The sequence below is a fragment of the Phoenix dactylifera genome, chromosome 1, assembly GCF_051530095.1.
Source record: "Phoenix dactylifera cultivar Ajwa chromosome 1, Ajwa_hap1_PhDact_Kaust_v1.1, whole genome shotgun sequence".
In the NCBI taxonomy this organism is placed as follows: domain Eukaryota; kingdom Viridiplantae; phylum Streptophyta; class Magnoliopsida; order Arecales; family Arecaceae; genus Phoenix; species Phoenix dactylifera.
The window spans coordinates 69,215,127-69,231,440 of record NC_143190.1 but is presented as its reverse complement, the minus strand read 5'-3'; the positions used below and the strand labels follow the sequence as shown (position 1 = coordinate 69,231,440).

At 38.3% G+C, this 16,314-nt stretch overlaps 1 protein-coding gene across 16 annotated transcripts in view; it reads left to right on the top strand.

Moving 5' to 3' along the window:
- The first annotated feature begins 998 nt into the window (after positions 1-998).
- The window catches only part of ICS2 (isochorismate synthase 2), a 44,424-nt gene continuing 29,108 nt past the window's right edge, over positions 999-16,314 (top strand). For 3 of the 16 annotated variants that reach the window (XR_015973240.2, XM_088710915.2, XM_039119183.3), the window contains exons 1-2: positions 1,017-1,808; positions 1,899-2,093. Coding sequence is in view for 10 of the 16 variants with exons in the window: in XM_088710915.2 (XP_088567041.2) it covers positions 1,722-1,808; positions 1,899-2,093 (282 nt within the window). In the remaining 6 variants the exon portion in view is untranslated. Of the gene's footprint in view, positions 1,809-1,898; positions 2,094-5,863; positions 6,414-16,314 lie in introns of all 16 variants that reach the window. The other 13 variants (XR_016398194.1, XR_016398195.1, XR_015973238.2 and 10 more) reach the window with 11 other exon arrangements.

Below are 16,314 nucleotides of genomic sequence, written 5' to 3'. Positions count from 1 at the left end.
CAGAAAGGTGAACATGGCTGCAGACTGGGTCGCCTTCTTTGTTGTCCGGTATTTCGGAGATTTTCTTTGGATGTCTGTATTAGACGTCCATCCTTCTTTGTATCTTTTACTTTTTCGTGATTTGAAATGTTGTTTTTACGTTAGAGTTGTATGAAATGGGCAGTTGTTTTTACCAAAAAAAAAAAAAAATTTTTGCAGGTCGGAGTGGTGGGACCCAGCGGCCGATGGTTTGTCTGCTGGATCTGAGACCCAGGACCGTGTGATACTGTGATGATCATTAATGCGTCATTGAATCATATCGTCCAAAACGTATCATGCACTTAAATATGGAAGGCAAGGACAAAATGCCAGCTCAGCCCCGGTCTGACATCGTCAAATAAAGCAGGGCAGGGATGATGGAGAAATTCAAGTATGTGACCACACAAAGCAACAAATCGAGATCAATTCTTAGCCAACCAAACCAACCAACTTATCCATATTAAACAAATAAAATGGAGAAACAATTCTCTCTTAAAAATTCTTAGAGAAGATATTTTTTTAGAAAAGGGAAAAAAATGAATCCCTCTCCCTTGTATCATGGTTTAATTGTCCAGTTCTAACTGACGTGGAATATTTGAAAGTTGTATTTATCGTACTTAAACCACCTATCATAATCATAATGGCATTATTACCTTTTTTTTTAATATTAATTATAGATGCATTTACTAAGCATATTTAGGATGATATTTTTTTAATATATATTATTTATGGGTGATATAGTTTTAGCGGATGAAATTGAGGTCAGAGTTGATCATAAGTTGAAATTATGGAATAATTTTAGATTAAGGAAAATTAAGATGGAATGCATGAAATATGGTACTAAAAAAATTAGAAATGGAGATAAAGGTAGAGTGAAAATTAAGGACCGTGAAGTTAATATTTTTTAATATTTAAGATCCACTGTTCATAAGAAATGAAAGATTGAAGAGAATGTTATCCACGAGATTAAAAAAGCATGCGGATAAAATAGAGAAGTGCAGGTGACTGTAGGATACCTACTAAGATGAAAAGAAAAAATTATAAAATAACCATTCGACTAGCTAATGCTTCATGGTATAGAATATTGGATAGTTATAAAATAATATATAAACAAGATAAATATGATAAAAATAAGAATATTGAGATAGATGTAGTGTAATACAATAAAAGAAATATTAAGAAATGAAGTGATCTATAAAAAAAAATAGAGGTAGCGATGGAGATGGACTGAGAATCACATGGGATGAAGAAGGAATGACTACATATCTTAATATCTTCAAAAAGTATGGCCCCAAACTAAAAGTATCGTTATTATAACTGTTGGTATTCCCCTTGTTGTTGGTATTATTGTTGTTGTTATTGGTCTGCTAATTTCATTGCCATGGCGTCGCTATTTTTACTGCTACGAGTATTGCTGGTGCGGCTATTGATGAGATTATCTCTTATTTTTTTCATTCACTTTATTTCAATAATTATTTAAGGATCAAAATTTTCCCTCACTTAAAAAATATTAATTTATTCATAAATTATTATTTTGATATTTGAAAAATATATTAAATAAGTATTTTTTTAATGTTTAACACTTGAAATAGTGTACTGGCGTGTGTGAAGCACTCGGCCCACGCTCTCGAGCTCTTCCGCACCTTCATCGTTTTTTCTTTTCGTTTTTCTTTTATTTTTTTATTTTTTTGAGAGGAATCTCCATGACAATGGCTGCTCACTCCACCGGAAGTTTGCCAATTCCGGAGTCCTCCTCCCTTTGCCGGCAAGCCGTTCCTCCGGCTCGACACGTAAGGCTTGGTTTATCTAAAACTCCAATTTGCGTGTTTGCTTTCTTTCCTTTTGCATCCTTTTTTAATTAATAGAGCGAGGGTGGGCAGAGGTATCGCCCGTGCAGTCTGTCCATGAACGGGTGCGGAAGGGGAGGAATGGTGGTGCCGGTGGGCATCTGCGAGACGAGGACTCTCCCCGCGGTCTCCGCTCCCGAGTCGGCGGTGTCGGAGCTCAAGTCGGCGATTTCCGCTTTGGTGGTTGCGGACCCGCCTCCCTCCACCTCCGGCATCATCCGCCTCCAGGTATGCGGCAAAACTCTCTCTCTCTCTCTCTCTCGGAGTACCTTATCCCTTTTTTTGGATGGCCAGGATCCATCAGTCCAGGCTTCGGAAAATAAAAAAAAGTTTTTTTTTTTCATAGATACCTTTCTAAATATAGAATTTTACGTGAATACCCTTTCAAAATTAATATTTGTATGTATACCTTCGTAATACCATCTTACGCCATTAAAAAATTAACGATTTTAAATTAAAATAATTAAAATATTCTTAATAGGTAGACGTGCAAATAATTTTTTTTATAAAAATATATAAGTAAATAAAAATTTTACCATGCTTTTGGATAAAAATTTGGATAAATTTAATTAATCATATCATAATTATGAGGTGCTGGGCAATCCAAGACTCCGAAAGACTTGCAATTGACCTCCAGTCAGAATAGGTGACCCATTACCTACTAACTGAGTCTGTTTACAAGCCACACCTTCTTCCAAAATCCAATTCCATTGTAGAAAATTGGCACATGACACATATTTAGTTGAGCGTTCCATCACTTTCTCCCTTCAAAAGTTAAAAGAAACAAAAATCAAAAAACAGAAGGAAAAAGAAAAAAAAAAAACAGCACCGAGACACCAGAGGTATCAACAGTGTAATAGATCGGAGAGAATCCTGAAGGGCCGAGGTTCCTTTGGATTCTGTGAACCTATGCTTGTTGCTATCCTTCCACACTTGAGCCCTACTCCCCTTAGGGCTTTTCCTCCTCACTGGCTGGCATTTCCCATCCCTTTAGAGAATAATAAGGCCATGGGAGCAAGCTAACAATCTCCTAAGACACCCATATCTCCTTCCTGTCTGCCTTAAAAACCCGCCATAAATTCACTTTAAAACGACCAATAGTACCACCACCCACACACAAAAAAAAAAAAAGTAGAGACTCTCTTGCTTGTTATCACAAAGCGAACTCATTTCTCTGATCTTTTGCTGGATTTTAGGTGGCGTTGTGCAGCCTTTATCCTGATTTTGTTTCTCTTTTTCTGTTTCCATTACCACCAACTCAGTGCTGTTAAAGCCACCTATGTTGAATTAAATTAAATATTTTAAAACCAAATTGGTCAACGACCAAGTGGCAAGCATCCTGCACAAGCAAGGGAGCAAACATGAAAAAATTTCCAAAGAAAGCAAACCATGACAAGTGTCATGCATCTAGCGCAAGAGCAAGCATGGAAAGACCCCTTGAAGAAGGAAGAAAGCATGGACGGCCAAGATGCAATAAGCCGCATGATCAAAAAAGCACAAGAAGACACGTCATCAATCTGCAGGAGGAGAGTTTGCTTCTTTTGACGGGCCTGAGCTTATATAAGGGCTCTAGGGATCATTTCAAAGACAATCAAAATTTTCTCTTCTTCCAATTCCAAGAGTCTAGATAAAAAGTGAGGATGATAGTATTATTTCGATGATTAATACAACCATTGAGGGAATATCAAATTAATGATTCAGTTTAACGTGATATATCACTAATGAATACGACACCCTCGATACATTCATGATATATTAAGAGAATGAGATCAAGACATCTTCCAATGATTAACAATGAGATAAAATTTGTAGTAGAAAAGTGATAGAGAACTCTTAATTCTAATTCAGCAAAGTTTCAAGTGAAATATACTCTTAAGGGCAAAACAGTAATTTTTATTGTTAAGGGTATGTAGCTCTATCGTGGCATGCATTCAAAATTGCTTGAAATATGTTTCATTGATTATATGAATTAGTCTAACCTTAAGATGCAGAAAAGTGTGGATTGAGTTGACCCTAGCTTAAGTGGAGTCGACCCTGGCACATCTTGGAACCATCTGGCACACCCCTGCAAAAATGGCATAGATGAACAGTAAGTGGAGTCGACCCCATGTATCTTTGAGCCGATCCCAGGTGAGGAGCCGATCCCAAAGAACCTTGAGCCGACCCCAGTTTGAAGCCTCAAGAAAACAACTCTCTGGAATTCACTAAGAGGGTCGACCCCAAGATTCCTTGAGCCGACCCCAGCTGGAGCCGACCCTAGGAATACTTGAGTCAACCCCAATGGAGCCGACCCCAACTGAACATAAGTCGACCCTAAGGATATGTGTTCAAAACCATGTCTCTGGAACCCTGAGAGGGTCGACCCCAATGGAACTTGAGTCGACCCCACTATAGCACGGGTCGACCCCAAGAAAGCTTGAGTCGACCCCAGTGAAAACAGCCGAAAATACAAGGTTCTGTGGTTCCTGAGAAGGCCGACCCCACTGTAGCAGGGATCGACCCCATAGAAAGTTGGGTCGATCCTAGAGGAAGTTGAGTCGACCCCAAGTCTGATGAACAGTAAGTTGAGTCGACCCTAGAAAAGTTTGAGTCGACCCTAGCACGGGCAATGGCATAACGGCTAGTTCTGCAGAAGTGCTTTTTGACCTCCTAACAGCTAATAACGGCTAGTTTTTCAAATCTAACCAATAGGGAGTGACCAATAGAGGTGGGCAAGTATTTGAAGTGATACTATTCATCAGAAGAAGTATCGTTTGCCAAGAAATCAATAGTTCATTCAAGTCAATGCAAGCTCAGCATCCTTCATCAAGGTTCTCCATTTAAGTCTCAAAAAGGAGGTGGTTGAGCAATCTGGATGTGCATTCAACAGCTCCACCAAACCATTGTGAAGTGAAGTAACCTTGGCAAAGAAGAGAAGAGCATCCTCAAAGCGATAACTATTTTCTCATCTCTTCTATTAGTGTAAAATTGTTATATTTGTTCTTCTAGGAGTTTCAAACTCTTTTTTCTTAATTACTTTGTAAGGTTTATTGGTGAGCCCGTAAAACCAACGGTGTAAGTTGTTGGTGAGCCCGCAAAACCAACATAGATTTTTGGTGATCCTGAAAAACCAAAATGTAAAGGTTTTTGGATTGTGAGCCAGGAAAACAATCCAACTGTAATCCGCGGGATTATAGTGAATTCCCAAGAAAACGTTTGGGGAGTGGATGTAGGTACTTAGGAGAGCACCGAACCACTATACTTCTTATGTGTTTGTATTGTGTATTGTTCTAACTTCACTACATACACTCAATTAATATTAACTAAACCACTCACTCATCAATTGATTTAATTAAGGGATTGAAAAATTTAGAAAAATCAATTCACCCCCCCCCCTCTTGGCTTGTCACCTTGGGCAACAAGTAGTATCAGAGCTAGGTGCTCTCATAGTATTTGTTGATCTCACGATCAAGAGTCAAAGATCATGAAACCCAAGTAGGATGTTCTATGAGCGAGGGGAAATTCACAAATAGAACTCCTCTGTTTAATGATACTAATTACACATATTGGAAAGCTAGGATGAGGATATTCATTCAAGCTCTAGATTATGACTTGTGGAATATCATAACTAGAGGACCACACACAACCACAATTAGTATAGAGGGCACAATCATTCCTAAACCAGAAATGGATTGGAATGAGAGTGATAGAAGACTAGCACAATTAAATGCTAAAGTATTTAATGTACTTTACTGCTCACTAGATGTAAGTGAATTTAATAGAATATCTACATGCATCTCCGCGAAAAAAATTTGGGATAAACTAGAGGTCACACATGTAGGAACTAATCAGGTTAAAGAGTCAAAAATAAATATATTAGTACATAGGTATGAATTGTTTAAAATGGAATCCAAAGAGTCCATAACTGAAATGTTCACTCGATTCACAGAAATCATAAATGGACTAAAGAGTTTAGGAAAGTCTTATACTAACTCTGAACTAGTGCGAAAAATTCTCAGGTCACTACCAAGAGTTTGGGAGGCCAAGGTAACTACAATTCAAGAAGCAAAGGACCTCAATATACTACAATTGGAAGAACTTCTAGGATCACTCATGACCCATGAGTTGACCATGAAGCAAAACTCAGAAGAGGAGGTCAAGAAAAAGAAGACCATTGCCTTGAAGTCTACGACTCCAAAACAGAAAATTGAATCAGAGGAGTCTGATGATGAGGAAGAATATGATGAAGAAGGAATGGCTATGCTCGCAAGAAAATTCAGAAAATTTATGAGAGAGAAGAAGAAATTTCATAAAAGGAAGCCCTTCCTTAAAGGTAGCTCGAGCAAGGAAAAATGAAAGGACAAAGAAAAAGAAAAAGAAATACCAATTTGCTATGAGTATAACAAGCCCGTGCATTTCAAGATAGATTGCCTAGAATTGAAATGGATGGCAAGAAAGCTTAAAAAGAGGAACCTCATGGCTGAATGGAGTGAAAGTGAGGAGTCAAGCTCGGAAGAGGAAGATCAACAAGAGACAGCCCAAATCTGCTACATGGCCAATGACGATGAGGTAGATTCTGAACTTGAATGTGATTTTACGGTAGAAGAATTACATGATGCATTTTTAGAACTCATGGAAGAACACAAGAAACTAATCAATAAAAATAAAGTTCTAAAAGATGAAAATCAATCTCTTATCAAAGAAAAGCTGAAACTATCTAATGACTATGAAACATTAAGTAGGAAGTTCACTAATGAAACTAAAAGTCTAATTACTGAAAATTTCAAGCTAAAAGAAGAAGCAGAAAAATACAAATCCTTAGTGGACAAGTTTACACTTAGCTCAACTAAATTAAATATGATTCTTGATAGTCAAAAAGCTGTATATGATAAAGCAGGGTTAGGATAAAAACAAATAGAAAGCAAAAATACTTAAAGAACATATTTGTGAAAGCCAAAAATAAAAATATAACTTGTCATTGTTGCAATAAAGTAGGACACAAAGCATATAAATGTAATTTTAGAAAGTTCAATTATAACAAATTGAGTGAAAAGAGTAAGCTAAAATCTAAAAAAATTTGGGTTCCAAAAGGAACATTAGGTACTAACCCTAAAGGACCCAACATAGTTTGGGTACCTAAAGTACATTCTTGATTTTGATTGTAGGAGTGTCTTACAGCTAAAAAGAGGGACAGATGATGGTATCTAGATAGCGGCTGTTCAAGACACATAACAGGTGACATAGAACAATTTTTCACTTTAGAATCTAAGGAGGGTGGAGTGGTAACCTATAGAGACAATGGAAAATGACTTATTATTGGAAAGGATAAAATTTATAATACTCCATCCACTTTTATAGAAAATATTTTATTAGTTAATGGTCTGAAACATAACTTACTTAGCATAAGTCAATTTTTGTGATAAAGGTCTTAAAGTCATATTTGAAGCCTCAGTATGCATAATCACAAATCCTAAAGATAATAGCATTGTACTTATGGGACATAGGCATGAAAATATTTATATGGTAGATCTTCATGACTTAGGCAAGAAAAATGGATTATACTTAATCACTAATGAAGAAAGGAAAAGTGAAACAAGTTGGTTTTGGCACTGTAGACTAGGACATGCTAGTATGGACTTAATATCAAAACTAGTGAAAAAGGATTTGATAAAAGATGTACCAAAATTGATTTTTGAAAAAGATAAAATCTGTGGACCATGGTCATTAGGAAAGCAAACAAAATCATCTTTCAAATTAAAGAATGTAGTATCAACCACTAGGCCTTTTGAACTCATACACATGGATCTATTTGGGCCTACTAGAACTACAAGTCTAAGAGAAAAAAAGTATGGACTAGTTATAGTAGATGATTTCTCAAGATATATATGGGTTTCATTTCTTGCACATAAGAATGAAGTATTTTCAGCATTCTTGAAATATTATAAAAATATCATAACTGAAAAGAAGCTCACCTTAATTGCAATTCGAAGTGATCATGGAACTGAATTTGAAAATCAACACTTTGAAGAATTCTGTAATGAAAATGGTATTTCTCATCAATTTTCAGCATGTAGAATGCCTCAATAAAATGGGGTTGTTGAAAGAAAATAGGACATTGGTAGAATGGCACGCACGATGTTGTGTGAGTCAAATCTTCCAAAGTACTTTTGGGCTGAAGCCATAAACATTAGCCATATTTTAAATCGTGTTTTAATATGTCCTATAACAAAGAAAACTCTTTATGAACTTTGGAAGAATAAGAAACCAACTGCTAAATATTTTAGAGTATTTGGGTGTAGATGTTTTATTTTAAACAATGGCAAGGAGGATCTAAGTAAATTTGATGCCAAGTCAGATGAAGGTATCTTCTTAGGATACTCTACTTCTAGCAGGGCATACAGAGTATTCAACAAAAAAACTCTTGTAGTTGAAGAGTCAATTAATATTATTTTTAATGAGTCTGCTAGTGAGTCTCCTAGGAGAGAAAGTACTTTTGATGATGATGCAGAAATTATTGAGTTTGAAAAATTGAATCTTAATGACATGCCAAATCAAAAAAAGGAAGATGATCGTGTGCCACCACAATCTCAAGACTTGCCAAAGAAATGGAGGTACGCACATGGACACCCCAAAGATTTAATTATTGGGGATCCATCTCAAGGGATAAGAACTCGATCCTCTCTTAGAAATTTAAATAACTATCTTGCCTTTGTTTCACAAATAGAACCTAAAACTTATGAAGAAGCTGAGAATGACATAAATTGGATTAATGCTATGCAAGAAGAATTAAATCAATTTAAAAGAAGCAATGTATGGACATTAACTGAGAGACCAAAGCATAATTCTGTAATTGGAACAAAATGGATTTTAGAAATAAATTAGATGAAAATAGGGTAGTTATAAGAAATAAAGCTAGACTTGTAGCTAAGGGATACAATCAAGAAGAAGGGATAGATTTTGAAAAAAACATTTGCTCCCATGGCTAGATTAGAAGCTATTAGATTACTTCTAGCTTTTGCATGCTTCATGGATTTCAAATTATATCAAATGGATGTAAAAAGTGCCTTCTTAAATGGTTATATAGAAGAAGAAGTATATGTAGAGCAACCCCCTGGTTTTAAGAATCATGAATTTTTTGATCACGTATTTAGATTACATAAGGCACTATATGGATTGAAACAAGCACCTAGGGCATAGTATGATCGACTAAGTAAATTTCTGTTAAATAATGATTTTAGTAGAGGAAATGTAGATAAAACACTTTTTCTCAAGAGAAAAGATAAAAATCTGCTAGTAGTACAAATATATGTAGATGACATAATTTTCGGTGCCACTAATGATCTTCTTTGCAAAGAATTTGCAGAATTAATGCAAGGAGAATTCGAGATGAGTATGATGGGGGAACTAAATTTCTTTCTCGGATTACAAATCAAGCAAACTAAGGAAGGCATCTTTATTCATCAAACTAAGTACACAAAGAAAATACTAAAGAAGTTTGGAAATGAAAATCACAAGGGAATAGGCACCCCAATGAACCCTACTAGTAAACTAGACAAAGATGAAAAAGGAAAAAGTGTAAATATGAAGCTCTATAGAGGCTTAATTGGATCTTTGCTTTACCTCACTGCTAGTAGGCCTGACATAGTATTTAGTGTGGGAATATGTGCTAGATACCAATCAGATCCTAAGGAGTCACATCTAAGTGCTGTCAAAAGAATCCTTAGATATCTGAGTGGAACCACAAACATAGGATTATGGTACTCTAGAGACTCTTGTCTAGAATTGCTTACATATTCTGATGCAAATTTTGCTGGATGCAAATTAGATAGGAAGAGCACTAGTGGAACATGTCAATTTTTAGGGAATAACTTAGTATCATGGTTTAGCAAAAAGCAGAATTCAGTAGCATTGTCAACGGTTGAGGCCGAATACATAGCTGCCGGGAGTTGTTGTGCTCAAGTACTATGGCTCAAGTAACAACTAGAGGACTATGGAATCAAACTAGACAACATTCCTATAAAGTGTGATAACACTAGTGCCATTAACCTTACCAAAAATCCGGTTCAGTACTCTAAGGCCAAGCATATTGAAATAAGGTATCATTTTATTAGAGATCATGTGCAAAATGGGAATGTATGTATTGAGCATATATGTACCGAGAAACAATTAGCTGACATATTCACAAAACCTTTAAGTGAAGATAGATTCTGCATGCTTAGAAGAAAACTAGGCATATGTGATCCCTTTGATTAAAAAAAAGAAAAAACCAATTGAAAGGAACAAGTTGTCTCATGATACTCTCCTTCCATTTTGAAAATTCCATGAAACATTAGTAAAATCATTTATTTATAGATTCCTTACTCATATATCAATGTCCCATAAAGATTTGGTAAGGATCAGAAAGAAGGAGGAATTAAAAAAAAAAAAATTTGGCCTGAACTAGGGCCGACCCGAGCTAGAATGGGGTCGACCCCTCCTTAAGTCGACCCAAGAAAAATCTGGGGTCGACCCAACAGCGGGACCCCGTTTTTAAAGGAGACCCGTGAGCTATTTTAGGGCATTCTATTCTTTTGTCTTCTTCTTAAAATCCTATTTTCCACTCTCCAATCCCTTCCAATCAACTCCAAACAGTAGTAGATTGCTTCTCCAAGCCGTTGGATCAAGACCTAAGTGAGGGTTTGGTAAAAATGGGATCCAAGCAAGCTGTTGCCAGAGATCCAGGAGGGTTTCACGGCCAACCATTGTAGAAGGGCGTGCTAGAGAGTCTTCTACAGTTTCTTCACGAGGTGAGACACGTGTGGAGCCTCCTCCACCTCCTTCTCCTGAGTTCAACTTGCTAAATATGCAGGGAGACCGGTAACCATGGGTAGACGGATCCATTCCGAATTTTTGGATCAAGAAGGGTTCCGGTTGGGTGGTTGGATTCGAAGGCAAGAATGGGAGTATCTTTGCTTCCTAGATTTGGTGACCTACTCGGGCTTAGTTCGTGAGTTCTATGCATTTCTAAAAGTCGGTCCGGGAGGGCTTGTGTCTGAGGTCCGAGGAGTACAAGTTCATGTTTCAGAGGAAAGCCTAAGTGAGTTGCTTGATCTCCCCTGTGAAGGAGCCATACCAGAAAAACCAGAGAACAAGTTGAGGGCTTTACAGATAATTTTTGAGAGAGATGACTTTGACTATTCAGAAAATTTAATAGCTAGCTCTCTATCAGCTGAGATGAGGTTATTGTATAACTTCATAGGTCGGATATTGTTTCCGAAGAGTGGAAGATTTGATCATGTATCTGAGCATGACTTGGCTATTATGGAGCATGTCATTCAGGGTATTTTCTTGAATCTTCCAGCTATGATGATTAGGCAGATGCGAGAGGCCATATGCAAATCGAGAGTCTCCTTGCCCTATGGTATGATACTCACCCTGATATTCAGGCAGCATGACATATGTGTGGAGGGAGAGATATCTAGGCATTTGCTATTTATCGACACCTACACTGCACGGTCTCTAGTGCGCATGAGAAGGTGGATGGTCAGTGGGTGCGTGGAGGTGCAGGGGTACATGCACCAGAGGGTGATGCACCAGATATTGGAGACTCTATCCCTGAGCCTGAGATACCTGCGGATCATCCTACAGCACCTTCAGAGGCTGGACCTTCGTCATCCACACCTACGGGATGTACAGAGAAGTTTTGGAGTAGGATGACTGAGCTTATGTCAGCTCGGGTGAGGACTCTCTCTGATGGCATGATGAGCAGGATGGACAGTATGACTGCTGAGATTAGAAGCCTCAGAGATCAGGTGACAGCATTAGAGAGAGAGAGAGGCTCATAGTCCATATATGCCCCGAGTAGCTGAGTCAGAGATTTTGGCACAGAGTCACCCAGCTCACAGAGGTCCATGACAGACTCAGTCCCATCAGGCCAAACCTCCCCTCACCACTTATGCTAGGAGGATGAGGACTAGATCACAGCCATTAGATTCCCCCTAGGCCCGATGATAGCACTACAGGAGTCCATCATGATTAGTGCCTAGGATTTATCTAGTTCTCATATGCATTTTACTTTGTTGATGTACTTTACACCTTAATTGAAGAACATTGTACTTTTGGCATTAGTATACTACAATGTTTCATTTTGATCAATGGAATTTGGATTTTATCATTTATTGCTTCTACTTATCTATTGTTATACATTCTTTTGATGATAACAAAAAGAGGGAGAAGTAAGAAAAGAAAGAAGTTGCGATATAGGGGGGGAATTGCGATATAGGGGAAGAAATAAGTTTGAAAATTAAAGAAAGAGATTATATTCACTTAAGGGGGAGCAATATGTAATAATAAAAATTTTCAAAATAAGAAAGTCTGAATTTTCAATCAAAATTTCTGAATTTGGCACATACTCCTCATGCTTCGATACATAATATGAAATTCTTGCTTTATCTCAAATTCTTGAAGTTTCATCTTTAATAAAATACAAAAGAAAGGAGGAGAAAATCAAAAGCTCAAATTGACAATATTTCGATTAAAGAGGGGAAGCTTTCACTTTTAAATTTGAAAAGCTAAAATTCAGCAACTTAAGCTCTTTCTAAATCAAAACTCCTAAATTCACTATAAGTGTCAATTTGCTCGTGCTCAATGTTTTGTAATTATCAAAAAGGAAGAGATTGAGGATGATAGTGTTATTTCGATGATTAATACAACCATTGAGGGAATATCAAATTAATAATTCAGTTTAACGTGATACATCACTAATGAATACGACACCCTCGATACATTCATGATATATTAAGAGAATGAAATCAAGACGTCTTTCAATGATTAACAACGAGATAAAATTTGTAGTAGAAAAGTGATAGAGAACTCTTAATTCTAATTCAGCAAAGTTTCAAATTAAATATACTCTTAAGGGCAAAACAGTAATTTTCATTGTTAAGGGTATGTAGTTCTATTGTGGCATGCATTCAAAATTGCTTGAAATATGTTTCATTGATTATATGAATTAGTCTAACCTTAAGATGCAGGAAAGTGTGGATTGAGTCGACCCCAGCTTAAGTGGAGTCGATCCTTGCACACCTTGGAACTATCTAGCATACCTCTGCAAAAATGGCACAGATGAACAGTAAGTGGAGTCGACCCTATGTATCTTTGAGCCGACCCCAGGTGAGGAGCCGACCCCAAAGAACCTTGAGCCGACCCCAGTTTGAAGCCTCAAGAAAACAACTCTTTGGAATTCACTGAGAGGGTCGACCCCAAGATTCCTTGAGCCGACCCCAGGAACACTTGAGTCGACCCCAATGGAGTCGACCCCAACTGAACATGAGTCGACCCTAAGGATATGTGTTCAAAAACCATGTCTCTGGAATCCCTGAGAGGGTCGACCCCAATGGAACTTGAGTCGACCCCACTGTAGCACGGGTCGACCCCAAGAAAGCTTGAGTTGACCCCAGTGAAAATAGCCGAAAATACAAAGTTCTATGGTTTCTGAGAAGGCCGACTCCACTGTAGCAGGGGTCGACCCCATAGAAAGTTGGGTCGACCCTAGAGGAAGTTGAGTCGACCCCAAGTCTGATGAACAGCAAGTTGAGTCGACCTCAGGAAAGTTTGGGTCGACCCCAGCACGGGCAAGAGCATAACGGCTAGTTCTGCATAAGTGCTTTTTGACCTCCCAACGGCTAGTAACGGCTAGTTTTTCAAATCTAACCAATAGGGAGTGACCAATAGAGGTGGGCAAGTATTTAAAGTGACACTATTCATCAGAGAAAGTATCTTTTTTGCCAAGAAATCAATAGTTCATTCAAGTCAAAGCAAGCCCTAGCATCCTTCATCAAGGTTCTCCATTTAAGTCTCAAAAAGGAGGTGGTTGAGTAATCTGAGTGTGCATTCAATAGCTCCACCAAACCATTGTGAAGTGAAGTAACCTTGGCAAAGAAGAGAAGAGCATCCATAACTATTTTCTTATCTCTTCTATTAGTGTAAAATTGTTATATTTGCTCTTCTAGGAGTTTCAAACTCTTTTTTCTTAATTACTTTGTAAGGTTTGTTGGTGAGCCCGTAAAACCAACGGTGTAGATTGTTGGTGTTAGATGTATGCCCTAGAAGCCAATTTGGCTGACACATTGTTGATTCTAGGGACATAATTTTGTACTTGACTGTTTATTATTGAATAAATAAAAGGCATCTTTTCATTCATATTATTTATGTGTCTATGAATCGTCCAAGAAATTAATAAGATGATGATACATATTCTCAAGAGTTGAGAATTTGAGCCATGTATCATTGGTGATTAATTTCTAAATGCTCCTGATCAATGGATCATCACGAGGACGGTGATCGATCCGATCAGTGCACAGATCACTTTCCTTCTGGATGGACGAGACTTGAGTCCACAGTATAGGGACACTGAAGTGATAGTGCAGGTGCTTGTTAGAGAACAAGGGTACTGAGCGTGACCAAGATAAGAAGTCACTTGGATGTCTATCCACTCGTCAGTGACTTGCTTGATGTTGCAGTAGTGTGACTGGTCCTTTGACCTGCGATGCTTCGGCTACTCACAGTGAGGTTATTGTAGTTTGACTGCACACATACATGGTCTCTAGCCATATGGGTCTATGCAGTGTAGATTGGCTGCAGTAAGTTCACTGTAGGAGTAGGGTATGCACCTATAAGGAATCTATCGACCTTGATAGAAGAGGAGTGATCCTATGTGATTTGTTAGACTGAGTTCTAAGACCTTGGCCAGGGCAGTAATATAAAGTGGAAAAAGAGTTTTCCACTATCGAACTCAAGTCGAATAAATCTTGACATATGACAGACGATGGGGTTTGATGAGTTGTCCATGACCTCCATCCTGTGGGGATCCACGATAGTAGGACTGTATCACATGTTAACTGCACCTAGAGGTTCATCTTTCTATTCTACTGGGTAGCCACTACATGCTGCTAGGTGTCACTGGTGGATGGTGGGACTCATAGGGATTATCTTGATGATCGATAAACCCTAATGAGTTGAGTTGGAATCGTTCCAACCCATTGAAAGGAGTTTTCAATGATATTATGATAGAGATCATAATATATCTCACTACCAGTCAGAGTAGAACCTATGGGGTCACACACACTAGAAGTATTGACCGATCCGATGGTTGAATAGTGATTATGAATCACGAGTAATCAATTCGATTGATATTCGGTTGAAGAAGGAACAAAGGGAATTAATTAATTGGACTTAAACACAAATCCTACTTCGGGTAGGATTCCTAGAGTCCTAATTGGATTAGGACTGGAAATCCTAGTTGGAGTAGGACTGGGATTCCTACTTGGAATAGGATTCCTACAACCCTAATGAGATTAGGAATTTTGAATTAAAATTGGATTCCTACTTGGAGTAGGATTCCTAGAAATCCTAATTGGATTAGGACTTCGGATTCAAATAGAGTCCTAATTGGATTAGGACTAAAATTAAATACATCCTAATTGGATTAGGATTTCTTAAGTCTAAATTAATTATTAATCTAATGAATCAACATGACTCCTAATTGGATTAGGATTGAAGAGTTCAATTGAGTCATGGTTCATTCAAGTTCTAATAGGATTAGGACTAGCATGGATTGAACCCAATTGATTCATGATTTGGTTAAAGCCTAATAGGATTAGGACTTAGCCATAAGAGGGACACCTAATCCTCCTTAGAGGAGGATTAGGGCATCACAAGAAGGAGGGATCACGCCCCTCCTCCTCTCCTTGTGTGCGGCATGAAGAGAGGGGCCGGCGCCCCCTTCTTATGGAATTAACTCTAGGGCTCCTAGATTGTAGGAGCCCTAGATGGCTATATAAGAGGAGGCAAGGGGTCGGCGCCCTAATGCACTTGAAGCCCTCCTCTTGCTGCTGCCACCCTCCCCTCTCCTCCCTTGGTTCAACCGCAAGCAAGGTGCAAGGGAAAGAAGACCTTGGCGACATCCCTTCTTCCTCCTCTTGGCTTCAACGCATGAGAAAAGAAGAAGGCTGCGAAGGGCTTTGATCTTCTTCCTCTTCTTCATCCTTCTTCTTCCTCCTCTCAAGTGCAATCAAGAGTTGATTGAAAGAGAGGAGATCAGCCATCAAAAGAAGTCTTTGCAAGGGAGCTAGCACCCCGGGAAGACAAGAAAGATTTGATCGGTCCTCTACTTCGTGTGGATACCCGTAGAGGCCGGACGTTTGAACGGCTTCAAGCGAACCCTCTTCCGAAAACCACGAATTCAGATTTGCGGTGATCATCTACCCGCGCAAGGTGAAGATCTGATCTTCCTAATGGTTTTAAAAGTTTTAATTCTTACCTAATTACGAAAGGTCTCGAAACAACGTTCATGCGATGAACGTTGATCCCGCATATGCCCCCTTTCCGCTGCCATCTGATTTTTGTTTTGAAATATCAGCGGCATGGGCGGGTTCCCAACAGTTGGTTAGCCCGCAAAACCAACATAGGTTTTTGGTGATTCCGAAAAATC